General features: G+C 42.3%; 1 protein-coding gene across 1 annotated transcript in view; it reads left to right on the forward strand.

Moving 5' to 3' along the window:
- LOC143361211 (hemicentin-1) overlaps positions 1-26,525 on the forward strand; it is a 261,168-nt gene that overhangs the window by 149,580 nt on the left and 85,063 nt on the right. The window contains exon 7 of the mRNA XM_076800439.1: positions 3,340-3,491. Within this exon, the coding sequence (XP_076656554.1) occupies positions 3,340-3,491 (152 nt within the window). The remainder of the gene's footprint in view (positions 1-3,339; positions 3,492-26,525) is intronic.

Here is a 26,525-nt window from a genome sequence, read left to right on the forward strand (position 1 = left end):
AGATTATTAAATTTGTTTCTGTTTAATAAATTACTAAACATTTCAGTATTGTAAGAGTAAATTGCGCCATTTTCGTGTGCATAACATGATAAAAAATATATAGAAGGGAAATATTCTAGGCCGGAAGAAATGTTTCGTTTTGGAGTTAAAATAGCTTCGAGTGCAAAGGGTTAATAGAACAGTCGAGAATTTGAACTAATCGCCAGAAATTGAGTAGTTAAGTTAGGATTTTGGTGCAGTCTTCCAAGGATTAATAAAACCTGTAACGTTTTAATAGTGAAAACATGAAAACATTTTGAGATGGGAATTTCGATCTCTCGGTTTGAAAGCATCCAGGAGAAATTGTAAACATTCCGTACCTTTGAAAACCCCTGGGATTAAATTCGCTGGAAAACTGAACAGTTACAAAACATTCCCTCAGAACAGCTGTAAACGCGTAAAAATTCGCAGTCTAATTACTAGGTTCCGGATCAAATTCGTTCGGTTTCATTATTCTCTGTTGAACAATACTCTTCTGTCAGATTTGTTCAACGAAAACTTGCTCGCCCATCCCGAATTCATTACTGGCGAATAATATTCCGCGTCTGTGTATTTTTACGCACAATTTTCCTCTGGTTCGATTTTTTGTGGATGACCCAAAAGTGTCCTGTTCCTGTCCCCTAGAGTGCTGGAATTTAAAAAAGAATCGACAAGCCCGGAGGATCCCTTACAAAATCCAATTTTAAATTTTCTGTCACGTACAAAAGCCGCACGAATAATTTTCGAAAATTGTAATTTAGTAAAACATTTTCTCTTACGTTTCGTGAAGTGGTGCGTGGGGAGTTTGAAAGTTCTCAATTAACTGTCCGGAAAAGGGAGATTAAGCTGAGTAATCGCTTGACGAATAGAATTATCCTGCTGCCGAAATTCTGTATGAAATAGACCCAGCTAACAAGGATTCTTCAGCTGAAATCGGTTAATAATTATGCACGAAGCTCATCAATTTTCCAAACCGTTAAGACGAGGAAACCATTTTAAAATTTAATTCGAGCAAAAATATCTTTACCAGGAGAACGAACTGCGAGATTTTTCTCGAAACTTATAAAATTATTTTCTACTTTCTCCGGGTCAAGTTGAGAGAACTGCTCGAGGCCGAAGAAAAAAAATGGGGCAACATGGAATAATTAGCAGCGATTTATTAATACTCCAGCTACCAAGAGGCTACCGATAAAATTTTCAGTACCGTGTAGAAAGGTAGCTGAAAAATCTTGTTTTTAATCAATAATTTCAAAAAAAGGAAATTAAAGAATCGAAATTTTTCTCGAACACTGACAAAATTCTACTTCTCCGGGTAGCTCAAAATGACTCGAAAGGTGAAGCGGAATATCTAAATGGAAAAAGCACCTTGAAAAACTTTTCTGATATAATCCTCGAAAAAAAGAGGATTCCGTCGCATTACCAGGGTAAAAAAGGAATTACCACGGCCGCAGAAATTAACAGGGATGTAATACCGCCTAAGAACTCTTGATCCGCAATCTGTTAATGACAACGCGTTAACTTCATCAACGTTTCAAGTCGTTAAGTCCGGGAAACCCGTTCAAATTGAATCGGAGTAGCAATATCTTCAGCAGAAAGGAAAACCGCGCCAATTTTTCTTTTCTTTTCTTTTTTTTTTGTTCTCTTTCTTTTCCCGGAGCCCGATAAAATTAGCTCGGCTCTTTCTCTCGGAGAGATTGAAAACCGCTCGGGGGTGGGGAAGGTTGAAAGGCGAAGCAACGTGGAATAATTAGCAGCGACTTATTAAGTTCGAAGTATTAGAACCTCGAGAACAGGGGAGGGAAATTCTCGAGGCTCTCGGGCCGGGGGTGGTCCGTCTCCGACATCGCCATTGAAACACTTTGCCGAGGGATCGCGAAAACTTTCGCAGGAACAAGTGTTCTCCATGGACTCTCTCTTTCTCTCTTCAGGATGTACCTTTTTCTGACTGTATCTCGCTATCGCGGTACGTCTCGTTTAATATGCCTCTGTCTCTCTCTCTCTCTCTCTCTCTTCCTCTCTCTCTCCCCCTCTCCGCCTTTCTCTTTCTCGTGGGGTAATTTCTTAGTGCTAGGCAGTTTATTCCTGGGAAGATAAGGGAAGAAATCCTTTCGGACCCGGGGTTCTCGATTATTCCGCTCGATAGTCCTTATCGCGAGCATGCATTCCGAGCTCCGCAGGATTAACCAGGCACACACGCGAACCGGTACCTTCCGGATCGGCTGCGTCGTTTCAACTTCCACCTCGGTTTTGCGCGATGTATTACTTCGCAGTTGTGAGTTCACGCCGGCCGCCTCGGATAAGCGAGAACGGTCGCTGAAATTCGAACCGGGGAACCCTGGGGTCGGCAGCCGGAGAGAGCATACTGCGCACAATGCATAACGCCGCTGACGCGGAGACGTCAACTAGATTTGTATGAATAACTTTTCCTGCGCGGTGAAGCATCTGAATTTTTATAAAGATTGCGGTGGAAAGCAGCAGGCAGATCGGGGAAATGAATTGTGGGTAGCAAAAAATATGGAATTATATTCGACTGCGCGAATTTTTCGCGTTTATCGTGAAAACAGACTGCGGATCTTATGCATTTATAGCGACGATATTAATACGTTAACAAACTTCTGCGTAAAATGCAGTCGGAAAAATTACTGCATCACGAAGGAATCCAATGATTTTTGGCCCACCAGCAATTTTATATTTTGTTGTATCGGGTTGCTCGAATTATTTTCGTGATTAATAATCGAACTTGCCGTTGCATTACTAATACCGTTTGAATTGAAATAAAATTCTGTTATTTTTTTTATCAATATTTACACGTCAACGCAAATGTAGACATACAAGTAAATATAAATTTTCTGTTTCTATCCGTAAATTATTATGGACATAGTAGTTCTGATCATTGTATCGTAAAGAAAATAATACGGTAGGAGGTTAGAGTACTGTAATGACTAAATTGTATGTAATAAAAATAAGAAAATAATACCCTTATACCAAATTTTGTCAAATTTTTATTCCGTGCCAGGTACAGTGAATTCTCGATATATGTCAGCAACACGGGTCTCGTCAGCGTCATGTATCGTCCAGGAGACATATCCAAGCCGTATTACGGGGTACCTCACGGGGTATACCCCGCGGTAGTGGGGATACTTCCGCGACGTTTGTAGTCCAGGCCTTAGCGACATATATCGCGAGATCACTGTGTACTGGAAAAACTGCGCGACTCAAAATACGCAATTGCGTCGTCGAAAAATGCCTTTTCTGGGAGTGCAATCGTCTCCAGGATGACGGACATCGTTAACACGCTTGCGTCTGGTTATCTGCTTGCAGTGAAGCCGTTGAAGGTCGAAATCATGGGGAAGGACAAGATCCTATCGGCGGGAAGGACTTACGAGACGAGATGTCAGAGCACCGGATCGAAGCCGCCCGCAAATTTAACCTGGTGGAAGGCGTCGAAGCCGCTCAAGGGAACGCTCAGAAACGTGAGTAACTGATTAAAATCCTAACCGTGAATCAACCGCGACTCCCTCGGCGAATCGAATCCTGCATATAGGGTAGAGCGTTACGAGTTCGATTCAATTTTACCTGGTCCTTAATCGTTACCGTCGTGGGAGCGCTTTGTCGTTTGTTTCCCCGGTTATAAGGGAGGCCAGGGAACGCGAGCAGCGAGGAAAAGAAACCGGGTGGGGAAAATTATGGGCTCGGGAAGAATAGGGTGGAGAGATGAGAGAGAGAGAGAGAGAGAGAGAGAGAGAGAGAGAGAGAGAGAGAGAGAGAGAGAGAAAGGCGAACCCACAAGTCACGTCCCCGCGACGAAACGGGAGCGTCTCTGATGATGGGTACTCGGGCTTCCAGCACGGCGTCGTCGCGACGACGACGACGACGACGACGACGACGACGACGGGAAGCCTGTGGCTCGTCGATCTGTAGAAGAAAAGAATGACGCGCGCTCGATAACGAACCTCGAACAGAGGTAATAAACCTCGAGTGACAGGGGGATTCCGGGGAATAAATTTGTTTCCGCGAGGGGCTCGTTTCTCTATCCGTTCCCTTGGTTCTCTCTTCGAGGTACGTGTATTGCGAGCACTCGGATCGGATGATAAAGGGCGGATCTGGGAGATGGGGTGAAATATAACTGCCGGCTGAAGTATAATTCATGTGGAGATAGAGGAAGATTGTGTACGGTTTAGCGAGCATTATCCGTGGGGTCTCTGGCGAGATTCTTTTTTTACGCTGTATTGTAGTTGCGAAGAAGGTGAACGCGCGCGCGTTCTGTGAACGGTGGAAAGGATGATTCTGTTTGCGTGACGTTCTCTTTACAATTTTAATAAACTTCGGACTGACCAGGGTGGACAGTGGTGACCTGAGAAAGCATTTCTTGAATTCTCTCTCTCCCTGCAGGGCACTGGGGACCTCGGACAGAAATTCAGGAAGGGCACTAGGTACCTAAGACAGAAATTCAGGAAGGGCACCAAGGATCTAAGAATGAGACCAGGGAGAGCTCTAGGGACCTAAGAAAGAGAATAGGAAGGGCATTAGGAACCTGAGGGACCAGGGAGGAAATTAGGGACCTAAGAATGATATCCAGGGAGGGCACCAGGGACCTAAGAAAGAAGTTCAGAGAGGGCACCAGTGACCTAAGAAAGAAGTTTAAGAAGGTCACTAGTGACCTAAGAAAGAAGTTCAAGGAGGGCACTAGTGACCTAAGAAAGAGACTAGAAAGGGCATTAGGAACCTAAGGGACCAGGGAGGGAATTAGGGACCTAAGAATGATATCCAGGGAGGGCACCAGGGACCTAATAAAGAAGTTCGGGGAGGGCACCAGTGATCTAAGGACCTGGGGAGGGATCAGGCAGGGAGTAGGAATCAGGATCTAGGGGAGGGTCCAAGATCCAGGGAAAATACTATCATCGCAAACTAGAGAAGGGATCTAGGAAGAGACCGGTAGGGGAACTAGTAGAGATCAGGAAGGGGACTAAGGACCTTGAGATAGGGGACCAAGGAAGGGCCTGGGGAATAGACTTGGGAGCCGTGGAAGGGTTTAGGGAAGGGACTAGAAACCTAGGGAGGGCAATAGTAAAGGGACCAGTAAAGAGGTTTGATGGATCAGTGATGGATAAAGGTGTAATGAAAAGGGCGGAAGAAGGGAAAAGTAAAAAGGGAAGAGAAAGGATGAAGAAGGTCCTACACAGTGATCCACCATGCTCTATCAGGATTCACGGTCGTCCTAGGTCCCTGAAACTCCCAGGACCTCCGGGAAAGGTCCGTCAACCCGAGCTGCTTCGGAGGAACTGACAATTTTGACAGCACAGATCTATTTGTATAACCGTTCGCCGTTAGTCGATGGCGTTGTCAAACCATCGAGCACTATAGTATCTCCGAACAGTCCTCCTCTGACAGTCTAAAGCTTCCCAACTGGCTGGCATCCATCAGGAAACAACACACTCTGATCAATCTCCACCGTTCAATAGAATCCCCAAAACCACCGATTTTTCACAACATCGATATTCCGCAGCTTGTGACACAAAACTCCATGCATAGTGATCGATCTACATATATACTACCGTCCTCTATACACGTGCTTCCACCATCAGTGATTACTCCCGAACAAGCAGAAAATTGTCCGGCACACCTGTCGCGTGCACATCCACGGTAGCACCTATCACGAATACTGTACATAGACAATCCAAACTTTTTCGTCGCGGGAACAGACTCTCGTCGCACAGGCACAGGGTTCGATTCTCACGACTAGACTGCCGATCCTTACAAATCGCTTAGGTATGTTACCGAAAGCTAACAAAGGTTTTACGTTTCGGTTTGCTACGATGAATTTCTTCGTGGAAGAAGTTATTCTTCTAATTTGATTTTCACAAAAATTCCCTATGGAAACAGAAGATCCGCAGAGTCTAATCGTGACACTCTCGTATCCGAAATCGGCGAGCCGGCTCAGCAGACAAGGTGTATTAGAATATACTAGAATACACCAAAGTATACCGGAATGTACTAGAATATACCAAAATATACTAGAATACACTCCAATATAGCAAAATATACTAGAATATACTAGAATATAGCAAAATATACCAGAATACACCAAAATATACTAGAATGTACTAGAATATACTAGAATATACCAAAATATACTAGAATATACTAGAATATACCAAAATATACTAGAATATACTAGAATATACTAGAATATAGCAAAATATACTAGAATATACCAAAATATACTAGAATGTACTAGAATATACCAAAATATACTAGAATATACTAGAATATACCAAAATATACTACAATATACACTAGATTATACTAGAATATACCAAATTGTACTAGAATGTACTAGAATATACCAAAATACACTAGAATACAACAAAATATACCAGAATATACTAGAATACACCAAAATATACTAGAATGTACTAGAATACACCAAAATATACTAGAATATAGCAAAATATACTAGAATGTAGCAAAATATACTAGAATGTAGCAAAATATACTAGAATGTACTAGAATATAAATACAAGAATATAGTAGAATATGACAGAACATAGCAAAGTATAAAGTAATATACCGGATCGCGTGTATTCCACATATAACTTAACAAATACAACTGAAAATGGATCCCGAGATCCACCATTGTGTCACGCAGGGAGGAAGTCAACTCTTTTCTATACTCCATTCCGGAGAAGTATAGTTCTCTCTTTGTTCCGTTGACTCACCGACGCGTAAAATAACTTCGCGCCCGAACGACAACTCGATGGCTCTCCGAAGGAGGAACCGCTCCCGGCCGGAAGTCCCGGATAATAAGATCGATAAACTCCTCCGGGATGGAAGAAAGAGGCGGGGGGGACGATCGTCGAACAGGAAAAAATTCGCAATGTGTCGCAAAGATGCGCCCGGAAAGACGTGCCGGCGGGGACATCGAGGAACACGTCGGGGCCGACGACGACGACGACGACGACGACGGTGATGCTGCCGTCTTTGGCCGGTTTCCTGCGGGACACCGTTCCCACTGACACGGGGACGCTTCTCCGAAACAGCTTCGCCGAGCCTTCGGGAATTCGGTGATGAATCGCTGTCGCGCCGGCCGAAAGCCTATGGGGACCAAAAAATTCAGATTTTCCGACCGACGAGGATCCTGCGACTCGAAAGAGTCGAAGTTTCGAAGAGCTCTGCGACACTTTGACGGAACCGAACCGTAGACGTGGACGTGGGAATGAAATTTACTGCCATGAGAAATGAGGATGCGACCCATTTTGCGGCGAGACAGGATTATGCCGGTGTCCTGATTGATTCCCCATTGCGCTTACGATTACAATGATAACGCATTCTCTTTTATCCGCCATACAAGGGAAAATGTTTGGCCGATTTGCCCGGTCGAACCTACGCTCGTTAATTCACTTTATTCGAGCCTTTGATCCCGGTCCGTTGCGACCGTTTGATCGAATCACAGCCCGTTCTGTTTTATTTCGCTGGAACCGCGACCTTTCAACCTCTTCAACCGTTCTTCCGGTTCGACGTCTTCCCTTTTGTCTCCGAGCCATCGATTTGCATTGTTAGAGCGCCGGGATTCTCTCTTCCGTCAGAACACGAATTAACCGTTTGCTGTCCGAAGCGATCCCCTCTGTTTCATTTCAGAATCTGTTAGCTGAATCATACAACTCATTTCTATCGCCGTGTGTAACTTATTGATGAGCGCGCGACCGTAAATCAATTAAATAAATTGGTACAAAAATCAACGTTCAATCTGATTCGACGTTGTACCGGAACGGATTACGAATAAAATAAATCAATCAATCATACGAAATGTAAACATGCAGACGACAAATCAATTTAATACGAATGAATGAAATGAGGTACTTCGCAAACACTCGATCATAACGATTACTACGCACGGTATAGCAAATAAAGCGTTGAAAAATGTTTTCTTACAATGTGCGTTTAAGATACTGACGTCACTGTTATTTATCGAACGTTGGTTTATTAAATAACTGCCTGTCAAATTGACCGAGTTGATTAAACGTGATCAATCTCTGCAATTTTTTAATCTAATACCCGTCACCTGCTCGTTGGTGAGCCAAAGATTAACTAAAGAATATCTCGATAATTATTACTTTTTCACCCCACGTACCTCAATACTTTTTTACTCGGCGTTCAAACCTCTTTCAAACGGCATATTTAAATGTCACGTATTATGAGACGAAAACTCAAGGTCGCCTTCGTATCTCGACAACAAAGTGATATATAAAAAAACAAATTATCACACTGTATGCACCGATTAATATCTAACAATGTTTGTTTGAAACATTTTTCGATGCAACCGGTAGGTTACGAGTAAATCGGGTGATACAGTTAAGTGTCTCGTGCGAGAACAACGAGGAAAACCCGAGGAAAGAACAACGTCCGAGTTGAATCGATTGAAATGGCCAGGATGTAGAACTATTAATTGTTCGACTGCTTAATCAACGGCCCCGTTAACGACACGTTAACCAACGATTGTCCGCGTGATCGTTCATGCTCGTTTCATGATTTCACTCGGGCCGAATCCGTCGGACGAGCGAGGGCGAGAGCGAATCGGTGACGTTCACCGATGGACCCGTTATCAATCCGGTTGCTCCCAGATGGTTCGATAGCAATTACATGAACGCACCCCGATAAATTATTATCAAGCTGTCTGTCACTCCCGCGAAACTATTAATCCGCTAGCAATGGCAACATCGGCCCGCAGATAAATCATCCCACTGGAACTCTTGCGTTTTCTATGGGGCCGCGTCGATATTACCATTCTAACCGGCGATATTAATTTATTCCGTCTTTTAAATCTTGTTGCAGCTGCGCTGCCGATCGTATTGCAACCCGAGCAATTAATTCAACGTATCTTGATCGTGATGTAGACCACTGCAGAGATGTTATGCATTCATAGTAAACTGCGGGTTTTACGCGTTTGCGATGGAAAAGGGGATGTGAAACTTGAACCGGTGAGATAATCGAGATAAATTTTCAAATATTGCTGCTTTGGTTTCAACTTAATAATATCAGGCATTCGACGAATTAATTTCAAAAGTCTGTACAATTTTTGTGGAAATTTTTGTGAAATCTTGATCTTAGGAACTTCCTTAAAAATTGTTCCCGTGGAATAAATAGTTTCGGATCTGTACAAATCAAAATTCCATGTTATTATGAAAGGTCATAAGACTAAGGGAAGTAAATAGTAAATATATCCAAGTAAATATTATCAGTAAATAACACTTGCAGTAATCGAGAGAGCTTTTTTGATATTAATGAACAAACTGTGTATCCCTGTTTCAGTAAAATATATATTTTTATACTTCACAAGTTCTGTTGGAATTAAAACTTGTACTTTCTTTGAGAAGAAGTTTTCTTTACGCATTCCCATGGGAACTTATAAGTTCCCATTATAATGCGAGGACATTTATTAAAAAGTTCTACTGTCTACGTTTCAATTAGATCCTATTAAAAAGTTTCGAAATTCTTTCGATCTCTGATTAGGACTATTAACCCTCATACACTTTCCTCGAGGTAAAAATTCACTGGCATTTTTGATTCTGGCTATTGCAACAAAATTGGATTCTTTTCTATTTGTGTTTTACCATGTATTTCTTTAAACGGTGACACTAGAAGTTAAATTATTAAATTAATGAGACAAACGAAAATGGAGGAAAGCACTTTTTTTTAAGACGAGTCCAATTATTGGATTTTTTAAAAATGTCTTCAAACGTCTGTTGGACTTTTAGCGCAATGCTAGGTTCTAATATTTTTAAAAAAATGTCTTCGCAGAAGATCTTGCGGAGTAACAATCGCTGGCATTCCCGAGGGTTGAGGGAATCCGTGCAGCTACGAATTTTCAATTTCATAATGACCCCGAAGAAGCTTCTTTCTTCCCTCGTTTGATCCGCGGAATTCCTCCTCGTCCGAGCTCGCCAGAAGCGGACAGGTTACGGATTCGCGGAGGTACTTCCTCCGGTGCCGCCACTTAAACGTGCCTCCCACGAGAACCTCTCTCCCTTCCGCAAATATTCCCCCCAACCCTGCGAAAATTTCGCTCGGTCTCCTATCCGGGCTCCGTGGACTCGGTTGTGTTCCGTCGAATACGCTTTCATCGTATAAGTTCGTTACAATTAATAATTCCCGATGACTTCGCAAACTGCTAACGGCGGAGTGGATCGTCGCCATTGTTCTTCCGCTTCGTTCTATTAGAACTGTCGGGATAGCGTTTAAACGGTGCAGTTTTCATCGCAGAATTCCGTTCTTTCCAACCTTCTTTTCTTACTCCTCTCCCCGCTTCTTCTTCATTCGAAATACGACGAAAGCCGGTCCCCAGCCATCGCCTTATATCGAAGGAAATACAAAATACAATTAAAAATACACAAATACAATTTCTCCACCTGAATTGCCACAAAATGGAGAGAAATAGAAAAGATGTAGCCGGATAAGGAGGTCAAAAGAGCCCCCAAACCAAATTAAATTTGCAATTTGATCTTTTTGACCGTGTGCCCCCACTTTGAAAAATCTGAGAAAATTGTATGTTAACAACCATAATGGGATACTGAATCTGTAAAAATATAAACTTAGTATCTCATATAACTTCTACAAGAAATCGGCACTTCAAAAGTTCAAATTCGTTAAAATTCGGTTTCGAAGCGAAAAATTCTGAAAAAAATTCAGAGATATGCATTCCAATAGCTGAAATACGCCTGATTTTTTTCAGAATTTTTGATCGAAGAGGATAAGAGAAACTACGGGGAAACCTGATTTTCTTTGTCACCCCGTTACTACCCCCCATGTCGACAGATAGGGTTGAAAATTGGCACAAAGTATGTTCTTCGGATAAGCTGTCGAATGGCCTGTTGCAAATTCAATTTGGTCTGGGGGCTGGCAGCAGGAGGGTTAATATGTTGGATAGGTTGAAAATATTGTATAACTTATTAATCATCGTCGTAATCATTCATTCATTTGTCCCTGCAGTCTGTGATTGTCAACGGAGAATCTCGAGCGCGACGAAAGGGGATGGGCGATAGGGTATCGCGTTGAATCGCAAACCGTCTCGAACCTGTCTAGGGTGTCGTCGCTGGGAACGATACTACCGGCGACCACGATGCCCGAGTTGGCGCCGCCTAATTTGTAGAATCCATTAGTCGGGACGAGGAACATCGTTCCGCGTCGCACTTCCAGTTGCAGCCGGTGACAACGCGAGTAATAGCGAAACTGCGGTAATAATAGCAACCCGGGGGCGGAAATAGGGGGAGGGTTGTGTCTTGTCCTTGCGCGACGCTGTTCGCGACTATCGGTCGGGATCGCACAGATGTCCTGCAAAAATGTGTAAGGTGGTCCCGCGCCCGGTGTCCTTGTCACGAGTTGGTCAATGCTTGCAACTAATAATGTTTGCCTACTAAAAATTTTCTGAATTAATCCTGCCTAACAAATCGAGACATTGTGTCTTTGTTGAATGAAAAATATTATTGAATGTTTCGCTTATTGTTAGCCATAGGAAAGTAAGGGTAGCTTCTAAAATTTTGTTCTCCTGTTGTCAATATTTAAGCGTTCAATTCAACGTGAATGTAGGATGAATACACATTGTCTTGCCCGTCTAGGAAATTAACGAAGAAATTATAATTATTCATTTACATTTATATTATATTTGATCAGTGCAAAAGTTCGTGCCCGATTCTTTGTATTTTAATACGAAACAGGGTACGGGATATTTCACTGATTTATTATTCAGTATTTTAGAATTTTCTTTCTTGTTCAAATATTCCATTAAGTGTGCGACGTATCTCCATTACGAGATATTAAAGCAATTTACCAGAACAGGGACCCACCTACCCATTTTTACAATGAGTGCATAAAATCCGCTGTCTACTTCCGATAAACATATATTGCATATGTCGCAAATAAAAAGACTGTAGATTTTTACGTAATTTATTTCTGTAGACATTTATTTCTTTCCTCAATAATCTAGACGAGTTGTGAAAGTAGTAACAACATTATCGTTGTATTCTGTACACGTTTTCACTCTTTCGCATTCGACCTACTTTTATTATATAAATGCATAAATATCCACGGTCTAGTTGATTCTTGAAATCCGACACTTTAATGTTGCACGATTTGATAATAAAGAGTTACAGACGGTTCGCTTGCTCGTTGGCAAATAATGCTCGCGAACAGGGCATCTTTGTAGACGGAAGACGTCCTCAGCGACGTCAAGAACGTCCCCTTGGACGTCGAGTTTCTGCGGTTGTTGCGAACACGGGGAAATTACAATCGCGCGCAGACCGACGGGAATGAGGAGAACGTTCGCGTTGGGAAATCTCGAAGATTTTTACAAGGCGGTATAGACGATCGACGGACCGAGAACCACGGTATAATAAATTTCAACGCCGACAGCAATCTTCCCGCATCGATTGACGCAGAATACACGAGGCTAACAGCGCAGAGACGAGGTATAGCAGTCGACGCAATCAAATCTGATCAAATATATACATGCAGACTCCAAATCCTATTGCATGCGAAACAGCCCGTACGCTACATTTTAATTCTATTTTGTAATATACACGTTTACATTGTAATTTATTTGGTGAAAAATAAAGAATATTTAGTTAGAACAGTCATGTGTCCTTCTTTCTACACCCTCGACACGCATAGTAGATATTAGAATCAAATTAATGTCTTCGAAAATTTCGGGAACAGCAAAATTTTTGAAATTGCCGCGAAAATTTCGGCCGTCCGACTTGACGTTGACCTGTACTACTGAAATTTCCGAGAATCGATTCAGTAGTACAAGTCAACGTCAAGCCAGGCGACGAAATTTTCAAAATTTCAGTAGTGCATGTCAACGATGAGTCAGGCTCGAAAAATTCGAAATTAAGTAGTACAAGTCAACGTCAAGTCAGACGGCCGAAATTCTCGGAATTTCAGTGGTACAACTCAACGACAAGCCAGACGGTCGAAATTTTCGCGAAATTTTTCGGAAAATTTGGACTTTTGTATTAGGAGAACATGATATCGAAGGAGGTATCCGATTTTCAGTAGTGCAAGTCAACGTCAAGTCAGACGGCCGAACTTCTCGGAAATTCAGTAGTATAAGTCAACGACAAGCCAGACGGTCCAGATTTTCGTGAAATTTTTCGGAAAATTTGGACTATTGTATTAGGAGAACATGATATCGAAGGAGGTATCCGAATTTCAGTAGTACAAGTCAACGTCAAGTCAGACGGCCGAACTTCTCGGAAATTCAGTAGTATAAGTCAACGACAAGCCAGACGGTCCAGATTTTCGTGAAATTTTTCGGAAAATTTGGACTATTGTATTAGGAGAACATGATATCGAAGGAGGTATCCGAATTTCAGTAGTACAAGTCAACGTCAAGTCAGACGGCCGAAATTCTCGGAAATTTCAGTGGTACAACTCAACGACAAGCCAGACGGTCGAAATTTTCGCGAAATTTTTCGGAAAATTTGGACTTTTGTATTAGGAGAACATGATATCGAAGGAGGTATCCGATTTTCAGTAGTGCAAGTCAACGTCAAGTCAGACGGCCAAAAATCTCGGAAATTCAGTAGTATAAGTCAACGACAGGCCAGACGGTCGAAATTTTCACGAAATTTTCGGGAAAATTTGAACTTTTGTATTAGGAGAACATGATATCGAAGGAGGTATCCGAATTTCAGTAGTGCAAGGCAACGTCGAGTCAGACGACCGAAATTCTCGGAAATTTCAGTGGTACAGGTCAACGACGAGCCAGACGGTCGAAAATTATGCGAAGCTTCCAGATTTCAGTAGTATAAGTCAACGTCGGGCCAAACGGTCGAAATTTTTCGAAATTTCAGTAGTACAAGTCTATGGCAAGTCAGCCGGTCGAAATTTTCGGAAATTTTACGAAAAATCGCATTTTCTGTTGGGAGAAAATGATATTGGAAGAGGTGGCAGAAAATTCAGTAGTTTAACTCAACGACAAGTAAAGACGAACAGGAAAAATTGGGGGTTCAATAATTAAATACGCAGATACGCCTTTTCATTACAATGTCTTTATTCATTCATTTTCGATTCTTACATGAATTGATTACGGTAAAATACAATATAAATGTTCATATGTAATTCGGATTGCGCATCGGCAACCATGTTATCCTACGTGGAAACGTCTAGTAAATTAAGATCTTCTCTGTACAAGCACAGCCGAGGTAAACGAGTAGAGCAGGCTTCGGAAATGATAGCAATCCTCGAAGCTACACTGCATAATTAAAGGACAGATAAAACACGGTTAATCAGTGGCTAAAAGTCGGTACAAAAATGTGCTCGTGTTCGTTTTAAAAGGACGCATAAACGACGGAAAAATCGTGCTGGTTCAGAATCGCTCGACACCGAAACAAAATTCTCGAAGTTGAATTTTTCGGGATCGAGTAAAGACGCGATCAAACTTTCCGGGAAATATGTCGCAGCGATCGTAACTTGCCCCGGGTATTTCCTTAATGAAAATCGATCGTTCGTCGGGCCGCACGCGGGGTTATCTATCTATCTGTCTTCCGTTGGAAAGTTTTCCGCGCAGACGACGTCGAATCTTTGCGAACTGATTACTTACCGCTAAGATTCCTCGCGTTGTCGGGGGGCCGAGGAGGACTATCCCAAAGGAAAATTTACGACGTCGTGTTTTTCCGAAAACGAAACGACGTCGCCGCCGCCGCCGACGACGACGACGGCCCGACGTCCCCGTAATTAATTCGACGGGAACGTTTCGCCTCCGTGACGCTTCATCGCGCGGTAATTAATCGAGTAATTAATTTTTGGTAGGTAAAGTTTGTACGGCAGTTTGGATGCGCTATTTTCTAGCGGCGTGAATTATTAAATTTGCCGTGCCCCGGCCATGCGAGCGCAGCGCTGCTCGATGTTTCCATCTCTCCGGTTAACTATGCCGGATAGACGGGGCATATACAACGTCGTTACACTTTTCATCCGAAATTCATTTACCCGCTTTAATATCGCGGCCGCTCAACCGTCGAGGGTTTTCGGCTAATTTTATCGGAACGGTTCTATGTACTACTCTACGCTCCGTCTCCGCTTTGGATCCGCCTGGATCCGCTTCGTCGAACGTCTCGCGAGACGCCTAATCTTGCCGGAAGTACCGGCTGTGGATCGAACCAGCTTCCCCTTGTCCTTCTCGTTACGCGTTTGATCCTTCCGGCTCAACGATATCCACCCCTCGATCCCACCCCTTCTCCTCTATTTCCCGGCACCGAGATGGTAATCGATTCGCTGGTCGAACGACTCGAAACTTGGAAAGAGTGTGAGGGTATATTGTACTGTTACAGGGTCTTTTGTATAAATTGTCATTCGCGCAGGTGATTTTTCCGTAGATCGAGGTACGGAGGATTTTCAGGGATTTTCTTTTTACAAGTCAAAAAGAATGGTAGAAAAATCTTTATTTTGCTCTTTTTCTTTAAAATGCCCCGAGTAGGCGTGACTTCGGTAGCTCTCGATGTCAACTGCGTCGGAAATGTGTTCAACAGAGCAATGTATGATGTTCACATCGCCTTTAGCATGATGGTTCATAACGTACAACGCTGCAGGAAAAAGTACAAAGCCCGTCTGTGTAAAACGCTCCAAATAGGCGGGGCTTCGGTGACTCTGAATTTTCGTGGAGCAATCTATGTCCACGGTTAGTACACACTAGCGTTCCATAAGAAATAATATTATAGAAAGTGGTAAAAGGTCTTGTGTCTCGCTCTTTCTGTTCAAAATGCTCCGGGTGGGCGTGGCTTCGATGGCTCTAGATGTTAATGCAGACGAAACAGTGCTTCATGGAGCAATCTATTCCCACGTTTCGACTATAATATCGTCTCATATCAAATAATATTACAAAGAGTGCTAGAAGATTATCTACCTCGATCTTCCTTTCTAAAATGCTCCGAGTAGGCGGGGCCTCGGTGATTCCGAATTTTCCGTGAAGCAATCTATCTCCACGTTTAGTACATACTAGCGTCCCAGAACAAATAACATCATAAAAAGGGGTAGAAGATCTTGTACCTCGCTCTTTCCGTTCAAAATGCTCCGAGTAGGCGTGGCTTCCGTGACTCTGAGTTCCAACGGAGCCAAAACAGTGGCCCGCGGGGCATCCTATACAATTCTACGCTATCCAAACGACCCGTGTGACCTCGATACAGAAATCACACTGAACTCCACGAAACTTCTGTTATTAAGGGGATATTCTGCTTTTCGAAACGAAAGAAAAAATTGATTTTCCAAAGCTCTGGACTAGGGGACGCTCTTAAACAGAGAAACAAATTTTTATTTGTGTCCTGGGAGTCGTAACCGATGTGGACAATTTTTATTTCGCCTAAAGTTCCGCTCTATAGACGTTGCAAGATGCAACGCGACACGAGGAATGTCGGATCGCCCTCGAAAACGAGCGGCAACGTTTCCCCTGGCGTATTTATGGCGACGGCTCTTCCCGAAATTTCGGGATCGTTATTCATGCAGACTCGGGAACGGTAAATATGCGCGGATGTACCATGTGCCAGCTGATTACCTTCGTTCCTCGCCTTCCTCCGTCCACGATTTTCTTCGCCGTCCCAGGAAAACAATAGCGAGCTAATGATCGCGCGGAAAAAAAGATTGCATCGCCGAGTATCGGGCGCGGCTCGTTGGTATTAAAATCGAATTATCGACGGCGGAACTTCGGTGCTAACCGGATATCGGGCAACTCTACGTGCGGGTTCGGTAATAGCAGCAGGCGAAGCGGTAGATTGTTTGCTATTTATGTACAGGGGTCAGCGGTCCGCGGAACGATCCTTACAAATGCACAGTTTCGTGATAACGGGCGAAATACGGCGCGTCAATAGTGTTAATTAGCGCGAGGAGATGGTAACATAACCGCGACTCCGATCAACGCAATTAGAACAGACGCGTGGCTGCCTCGAACCTACCAATTGGCTTCAAAGATGCTAAAATTATTAATCATTGTTGATGGAATAGCCCGATTTTAATGATGACAGTTTACTTTGTGCGAGAGTAAATTAGATAATGTACTATCAAAGTTTGGGGGAGGTCACTGTGAATTTTGCCCTGTAGAGCACTGCATCTGGCTGTGTTGGAACGCAGAGCCACCGAAGCCACGCCTACTCCGAGTATTTAACACAGAAAGAGCGAGATAGATGAACCTCCTACATCTTTCTGTGATATTATTTGCCATGGGACGCAATTATAGAAGAATCGTGGACATAGAATCCTCAATGAATGACTGTTTTGTCTGCATTAAGATCGGGAGCCAACGAAGCCACGCCTACTCGGAGCGTTTTCAACCGTAAGAGCGTGATAGATGAGCTTTTACCTTTTTCTATGATATTATTTGCTAGTTGACGCTGTTATAGAAGAAACGTGGACATAGAACCCTCAATGCGTGACTGTTTTGTCTGCATTAAGATTGGGAGCCACCGAAGCCACGCCTACTCGGAGCGTTTTCAACCGTAAGAGCGTGATAGATGAGCTTTTACCTTTTTCTATGATATTATTTGCTAGTTGACGCTGTTATAGAACAAACGTGGACATAGAGTGGTCTATGAAGGACCATTTTGTCTGCATTAAAATCGAGAGCCACCGAAGCCACGCCTACTCGGAGCGTTTTATTCAGAAAGAGCGTGGTAGATGAGCTTTTACCTTTTTCTGTGATATCACTTGCTGTGGGACGCTATTATAGAAGAAGCGTGGACATAGAGCTCCATGAAGGACTATTTTGTCTGTAATAAAATCGAGAGCCACCAAAGCCACGCCTACTCGGAGCATTCTACACACAAAGAGCGTGGTGGTAGATGAGCTTTTACCATTTTTCTATATTACTTACTATGGGACGCTATTATAGAAGAAACGTGGACATAGAGAGCTCCATGAAGGACTGTTTTGTCTGCAATAGAATCGAGAGCCACCGAAGCCACGCCTACTCGGAGCGTTATATTCAGAAAGAGCATGGTAGACGAGCTTTTACCTTTTTCTGTGATATTATTTGCTGTGGGACGCCATTATAGAAGAAGCGTGGACGTAGAGCTCCATGAAGGACTATTTTGTCTGTAATAAAATCGAGGGCCACCAAAGCCACGCCTACTCGGAGCATTCTACACACAAAGATCGTGGTGGTAGATGAGCTTTTACCCTTTTTCTATATTACTTGCTATGGCACGCTATTATAGAAGAAACGTGGACATAGAGAGCTCCATGAAGGACTGTTTTGTCTGCAATAGAATCGAGAGCCACCGAAGCCACGCCTACTCGGAGCCTTATATTCAGAAAGAGCATGGTAGACGAGCTTTTACCTTTTTCTGTGATATTATTTGCTGTGGGACGCCATTATAGAAGAAGCGTGGACGTAGAGCTCCATGAAGGACTATTTTGTCTGTAATAAAATCGAGGGCCACCAAAGCCACGCCTACTCGGAGCATTCTACACACAAAGAGCGTGGTGGTAGATGAGCTTTTACCATTTTTCTATATTACTTACTATGGGACGCTATTATAGAAGAAACGTGGACATAGAGAGCTCCATGAAGGACTGTTTTGTCTGCAATAGAATCGAGAGCCACCGAAGCCACGCCTACTCGGAGCGTTATATTCAGAAAGAGCATGGTAGACGAGCTTTTACCTTTTTCTGTGATATTATTTGCTGTGGGACGCCATTATAGAAGAAGCGTGGACGTAGAGCTCCATGAAGGACTATTTTGTCTGTAATAAAATCGAGGGCCACCAAAGCCACGCCTACTCGGAGCATTCTACACACAAAGATCGTGGTGGTAGATGAGCTTTTACCCTTTTTCTATATTACTTGCTATGGCACGCTATTATAGAAGAAACGTGGACATAGAGAGCTCCATGAAGGACTGTTTTGCCTGCAATAGAATCGAGAGCCACCGAAGCCACGCCTACTCGGAGCCTTATATTCAGAAAGAGCGTGGTAGACGAGTTTTACCTTTTTCTGTGATATTACTTGCTGTGGGACGCTATTATAGAAGAAACGTGGACATAGAGAGCTCTATGAAGGACCATTTCGTCCGCAATAAAATCGAGAGTCACAGAAGCCACGCCTACCGGTAGTACACAGAAAAAGCGAGATAGATGATCTTCTACACCTTTCTGCGATGGTACTTTCTGTGGGACGCTACTATAGAAGAAACATGGACATAGATTCCTCCATGAAGCACTGTTCTGTCTGCATTAAAATTGAGAGCCACGGAAGCCACGCCTACTCGAGGCAGTTTACACAAAGTGCGAGTTAGATGATCTTTCTACCTTTTTCTGTAATATTATTTGCTACGAGACGTTGCTCTAACGAAGTGGACACACATTGCTCCGCAAAGCACTGTTTTGGCTGCATAAAAATCAAGGGCCACCTTGACCACGCCTACTTCGACCATCCCACTCGAACAGAGCAATCTACACAAAATTCTATCACAAAACTACTGCGAACACTAGTTTTCTCCTCGTAAACCTAACGTCACTCTAAGCTCATACACAACCGACTATTGGCACCCAGGAGCAAACTAGAGCGCTCCATCGTTAAAAGGGCCAAGCAAGAAACCCTGCCCAAAAAGTTCGAGATCAGGGGTTCCTACACAGTTCTCCAATGGCGGGCGAGCCGTGTCGGAGAGGGTTCGCGCGGATCGAAATTGACGAGTCACGTTCGATTGACCAATACATCGGAGAACTGGTGGTGCACAGGTCGCGAGAACTCGTCGGGGAGCATAAATTACGCACAAGGTCCTTCTTGTTCCTCGAGTGATTCGGTGATTTCACCGAACCGTGTCGACCCCGGACGTCGACGTATCGGACAACCGCCAAGATACAGCATTTCACTGGACACCGACTAACGCCGGACAACCTCGTAAATTATTCCGCGCGATCGGTGCACGTCCGCCACACGAGCTTTCTCTCTTTCCAAACTCGTGGTTAGGACACATTCTCCTGCCCCGGGACGTTAGCAGCATTATGGCGGAACGTTCTTCCGCAGAGTTCGTTCTACCCCGTGAAACAGACAAGAATGGGACTGCGGGTTTTACGCGTTTATGGGTGATATGAATGGGCGAAAAACACGTAGGTGGAACAGTGAAAATAATTGAAAAATACGTGAATCGTCATGTTCCCTTGAACACCGAGAGAATTGAGAAATTGCTCGATAGCGAAATCAATTTTATTCATAAATCAACCAGCTGTCCCGAGTAATATAAATTCTTTTTAGGAGATATTGTTCGATGGGAAATTATTCAGCTTCCTTTTGAATGGAGATCTCAATAAGCTTATTAAAAGGCTTTCTGTAAAATATAAACTTCAGAAGAGAGAGGGAGTTAATTTCTGTTCGACTCTTGCTTGCTGCAATTGCATCAAAGAACGTTGATCCAGCATGAATATCCGCAGTCTAATAATAATATACCTTGAAAGGTTTGCAATAATCACTGCTGCCTATACAGCGGCTCCTCTTGCACGAAAAAGTTCCTGAACCCGTTGCGGTATAATGAATTTATAGTTCCGCTAAATGTGTACGTAATTAAATTCCCTTTCAATCGAAATCAAATTTAATCATTGGAGATATTTAGTCATTACAGACTACAATAGCCACACGATCAATTTTATTATCAAGATATTACTGGACTGCGGATCTTTGTGCAAAATAATTTTGCAATTGATTGCACACACGAGGCAAATAGCAATTTCTTTCTTCTTTTAAATGTTATGTGTACCAATTAATTCGTGACCGTCACAGTTGACTAATTGTAATTTTATTTTCAATTCGAATCGTCCAATCACTACATTAATCAATTGCAAGATGGAGTAAACTCATGGACAGTGATGGAAATTATTTTGGAGAGGAGAATGTATTCTAATTGTTATGCTGAAACTAGTGCACTGATTTCCTTAAATCTTTTGCAATATATCCACCGCTTTAACACTAGCTTTACGGAGCACTAAAACCGACTATTTTACATTACTTTATCACAATGTCAAGAACGTGCTTCCCAATATTTTTAGCCATTTTTTTAACACCACGGTCAAAATGACCGGTTTTATATTTTACAATTATTGAAACTATAAAAATTCATTTATGGAAAACAGTGGAATAAATTTTCTTGTCCAAGCATTTCTTTTATTGAAAATCACGGACAATAAATTTAGGGTTGCCATTTTTACAAGGCAATATTTACCAGATGAAGTTAATGCTTGGTAGGTTTAGTGTTAAGTAACATATACCCAAAGAAATAAGTTTGTTGAATAATTCCTCACGGATGTATCTTTAGAATCTTAATAATTGCAAATTAAGAATCTTAGAACCGGCCATTTTCTCGTATAAAATTGCACGTACCCATTTTTATCATAAACGTATAAAGTCTAGATAAAGTTCTCTCTCTCTCTCTCTCTCTCTCTCTCTCTCTCTCTCTCTCGCCACTACAATCTCGCAGAAAGATTAAAACAAACCGTATATCAGTCTCTCCATTACACAATCGCTAAAATCACAAGCACTCTTTCCTGCGAAGTGATTGAACAGATTCGTTCGTTCTGCCCGGCCCGCTGTAATAAAAATTACGCGCGAGGGGTAACGAATCAGTTTTCCAAAGCGGGCAAAATGTAGAATCGACGCGCATTGTCGCCCGGAGAGTTATTAGCGACGACGAGGATCGCTAAATCCGTCATTGCGCGGTGGAAAAATAAATGTGCAAAGGCGCGTGGGAGGACAAGTGGCGGGTTGGCCGTAATTCACGGTGAAAATATTCCGGAGTGGAGCAGCGAGGGCGCACGGTTTGCGCACGAGAGGCGGCTCGCGAGGAATCTCAGGCAGTCCTTCTTATTTAATATAATTTGCGCGGCGCTGCAGCGCGAACGCGTATGTCGTTCGCGCGATAAAACTCCGCCGGATAATAACTGGCCGCGCGATAAAGTCGGGTGAAACTAATAATACGCGAAACTGCGACAAATTCGAGAGCTCGAACCCGGAGATCCGCGGGGAAAAGCCAGCTGTGTCGCGATATCACTCGAAAATCGGTCCTCGGAGATAAATCTGCAGTTCTCTCCGACGACTCTCTCTCTCTCTCTCTCCCTCTCTCTCTCCCTCTCTCTCTCCCTCTCTCTCAGCTCCCGGGAAATTTCGAATTCCGGATACCCCGATCCCCGTATTAAAAACTCGGATCCGTTAACCGGGCGCTCAACCCTTTCCCTCGGTTTTTCCGTTCCCGTTTGCTATGAAAATTAGCTGCGCGGAATTTCGCGGAAAAAATATCGCGGAATTTTCTGCTCGGAGTTGCCGACGATGGTGGATCTGTATACGCTATAGTTAGACTGCGGATTCAATGGGTTTGCGACAGAAATTAGCAGCCATGATTATAAACAGTGAGGAGATTAGAAGAATTGTAGTCTGTGGATGTACTACTTACAATCTTTGAAACTTTTCCCAGAAAGAAATTATTTGTAAGTGACGACTGTGTTTCTTGCAATACTGACCACTTTTATTTTGCGTAAAATCCGTTGTCTGGCCATAATTACAAAGTGGTTACGACGTCTGCTGACTGTTTCGAAGACCAATTGTGTCGTGGTGCATTATTCTTCAGTAGTATTAGCCCCTCATAAGTCAGACATATTCAGCACCGGAACAGTTGACGACAATTGTTGTTTGCTTCCCGAAAGGAGATGCCTGAAATCATTGAATTGCATGTATGAGTAATTCCTTCGTAATTTTAATTCATTTTTAAAAATACATATACGATGTAATTATCCCTGTTTCGTTAACACTAGAAGTACCAAGCACTAGATGCAAGAAAGAGATTTCGTACCGGTTTTGTTTAAATATCTACTTGGATAGAGAAGTTTATTAAAAAATTGTCTCATGAAAACATATTTATAATTCCAATATTTCTAGAAGAAAGAATTATTAGTACATCCGGTAGTTCTAGTGTTAAGTTGACTACAAACGTAGAGTGGTCTGTACCTGAATAAATTAAATGTTAATTGTCTGAATAGTTTCGAAATAAAATATTTTTTCTTAAGAAATATGTGTTTCTGATAAAGCGATGTTAATTTAAAACAAAAACAAAAACACATCTAACTATACCAGTCGGAGACCACCAAAAATTAAGACGATATTAATCAAAAACACATCAAATTTGTAGTGGACTATATCATTTTCGGTGACTGTATTCTTTTCAAAATGGAGACGCTTTTGTCCCCAAGTCGTATTAACCCCCAAGCAACAGACATCTTCGACAGTATTATAGAATAATTAGCGGCAGTTATAGTCTTCTTCTTTGGTATCATTTTTGTACACTACCGCTCAAAAGTATCCGTTGTGGATACGTCGATGAATCTCGTATTTAATTTTAGTGTAGTATTGGTAAGTTCCACATTCGTAATTTTTAACTTAAACCGTTAGATATTTCATAAGAAACTAATAAAAATCGATTTTACAGCTAATAAATAATTAACAGCTAATACATATTTCGCAAGTGTCCGGATACTTTTGAGCGATAGTGTACATTGCAAGTCTACCATAAACTTCAGCTAAATTCGTTCAAAAAACAAAGATTCGTTCTGCCATTTCGACCTTTATTTACCAATTTTTCTCGAACCGATTTTTTGAAGCTACTTCTTCGGAACAGATCGTTCTTTTTGTCGCTGTTAATTGGACACGCTTGCACTTGGAGATGTCATGTGGGTTGGGGGAGCGTGCTGTGTTAATGGACTCAAAATTCCAGCCGGGAGAAGGGGATTTCGAAAACGAATTCGTAAGAAACGAAGCGCTTCGAGAGTTACGGGCGGCCGTGTCGCTGGCACGCCACCACGCCTGCCGCATTGTGTTCCCGGTGCTCTTTTTTTTCCAACCCCCTTCTTCCTTCACCCCTTTGTGCCCGGTTTCTCGTATTTCGTCGAGACGCGCGCCCCGTGATTTTTAAAGCTCCACGGCCGTCCGCCCAACCCATACTTTTCCAACGTGGCCGCTCGGTGGATTCACGAAACCTTAAAATTTCAGATTCTACCTGCAATCGCACTTTTCAACGTTTAAAAATTCCACGCCATTTTTACTGTATACACAAGGATGAGCATCCTAATTCAGACCGGCGTCCAGTTGGAATTAGTGTACAATTTGTAGTTGAAACTTGCAGCGTTAATAGAGCTAGTAAATATTTTTCTTGACCGAGATGGCCGCTCGGCAGATTCGCGAGAGCTTAAAATTTCGGATTCTACCTCCAATCTCACTTTTCAACGTTTAAAAATTCCACGCCATTTTTACTGTATACACAAGGATGAGCATCCTAATTCAGACCGGCGTCCAGTTGGAATTAGTGTACAATTTCTAGTTAAAACTTGCAGCGTTAATAGAGCTAGTAAATATTTTTCTTGACCGAGATGGCCGCTCGGCAGATTCGCGAGAGCTTAAAATTTCGGATTCTACCTCCAATCTCACTTTTCAACGTTTAAAAATTCCACGCCATTTTTACTGTATACACAAGGATGAGCATCCTAATTCAGACCGTCGTCCAGTTGGAATTACTTTACAATTTGTAGTTGGAACTTGCAACGTTGATAGAGGTATTAAATATTCTTCTTGTGTTTCTTAGGTATCGATTTGTTTTATATATTTTTAAATATATTCTTCGAACGCATAAAGATCCGCGATCCGATTAACACAAACTCCTTTCAACACCCATCGTCAAGCTATTGTTAAATACAAGTGAACGAGAAATTATCTTGAAAGTCTATATTAATCCTCCCACTGGGTGCACTATGGAGTCCGCTGCTGCCCTATGCAATTTTAAACTAATAATTATTTAAAACACACTGACGCAACTGTTCCAAGATTAAAGTTTAGTCAATCCCCCACCGTCGCGTTATACATTTAATATTGAAAACTATAATGGATGTCGATATACTGGTTCCGTAAGCGTCCAAGTTAAATAAATTAATTCAGTCGTCGTTCTAAAGTCCTCTTAGGAAAGCCCATTAATTAATCATGAATGACTAATTCGATGAATTACATTTGCTCCAAACATTTTCAGCAATACAATCAACATCAAACGTCAAATTACTATTGTCGACATTTATTTGTCTCGAGGGTTTTTGATCAAAATATTAAATACCGTATCTCCTGTTAGTTAATATTTCGGATTGGTGCAAAATTGAATCAGGAATCAAATATTGGAACTTGAAAATTAAATGGAACAGAATCAAAATGTTCTAGAATACACTAGAACGTACCAGAATATACCGAAATATGAATAATATTATTAATTTATCAAGCGAAAATAAATGTAAAATGTTAAAATAAATGTACAGATGCAGAATCTATAGTACAAGTACAGAATGAGGAACCCAATTACTATGGGGGTACCATTTACTGTCCCTATATTAATTATGCTTTATTTTAAAAAATATTTAATATCTCTTTTTTAATATTCATTATGCTTTAAAAATAAATATAATATGGGCACAGTAATTGGGTCCCTCGCTCTACCGCGTTTCCCTCGCGCTTTTTCAATCTGGAGACTGGAGACGGGCCGATGATAGCATGATCGCGTTGGAAACAAAGGAAATTCGGTACGAAAAGGAAGCGTAGAGGTTCGCGAGGACGATTTAGTAAGTAGGAGGCGAGGTCGAGCGGAAAGATACGAAAGCGGAGAAGATCGGCGTGTCCCGGTGCTCCCTCGGGTGACGTCAATTGTCATGGAGATTTAGTTCCGGGCCGCTCGTAATTTGAAATTACGTTGCAATTTAATCGCGATTTAATATTTCAGAAATCCTCGCCCCGCGCCGCTATTCCCGCGGCAGTCTTTATGCGCGAATAATTGCGCGGCCGAGACGCCGGGGCGAAAATATCATAATAATTCGTTTAGCCGTGGCTCTTCGACGCGAACGAAAATATAGTGAGCACTGCGAACATACCGGCCGGGAATATCAAGATACTGCGCGCAGTCATAAAAGAAGAGTAATCGAAGAAAGTTTGCGTTAGCGGACAAATTAAGTGAAGAATAAAGCAACGTTTTAGTCCCTCGCTAACGAGAATTATCTATTCTGTATTTTTTTCTAGAATCTGAATATTGTCGAAACGTATCATAGAGTTGCACGTCTGTGCAACCGCACGTCCAACGCCTCTAGCGGGAAATCGGCGAGCAAGCAGAGTTGAGTCCGGTATAGCGTGGAAGTAGGACGGCATTTTCTGTATCCGTAGAAAAGTGAGGTTAAGGTGTCGCGAACACGTGTTAAATAAAGATATGTTTCGTTAGTACAAAGTATTACACTGATCCACCCCAAATCCAAATACAAACAAATATAGATCTGGATATTTGTTGTTATACTGATTGGTGGTGTCATTTAAAACAGCGAAGACATTATTTCGAGCCTATCAAACATATTTTTGAAAAGAAACTAACTTCTTATTTCACTCCAGTTTGTTGCGATTCAGGTGGAAAATTTTTATTTTGCACAAAGGTCCACTGTCTAGTAATTACGAATAAAGAGTTGATTGACCGAGCG

Source organism: Halictus rubicundus, chromosome 15 (assembly GCF_050948215.1).
Source record: "Halictus rubicundus isolate RS-2024b chromosome 15, iyHalRubi1_principal, whole genome shotgun sequence".
Taxonomy (NCBI): domain Eukaryota; kingdom Metazoa; phylum Arthropoda; class Insecta; order Hymenoptera; family Halictidae; genus Halictus; species Halictus rubicundus.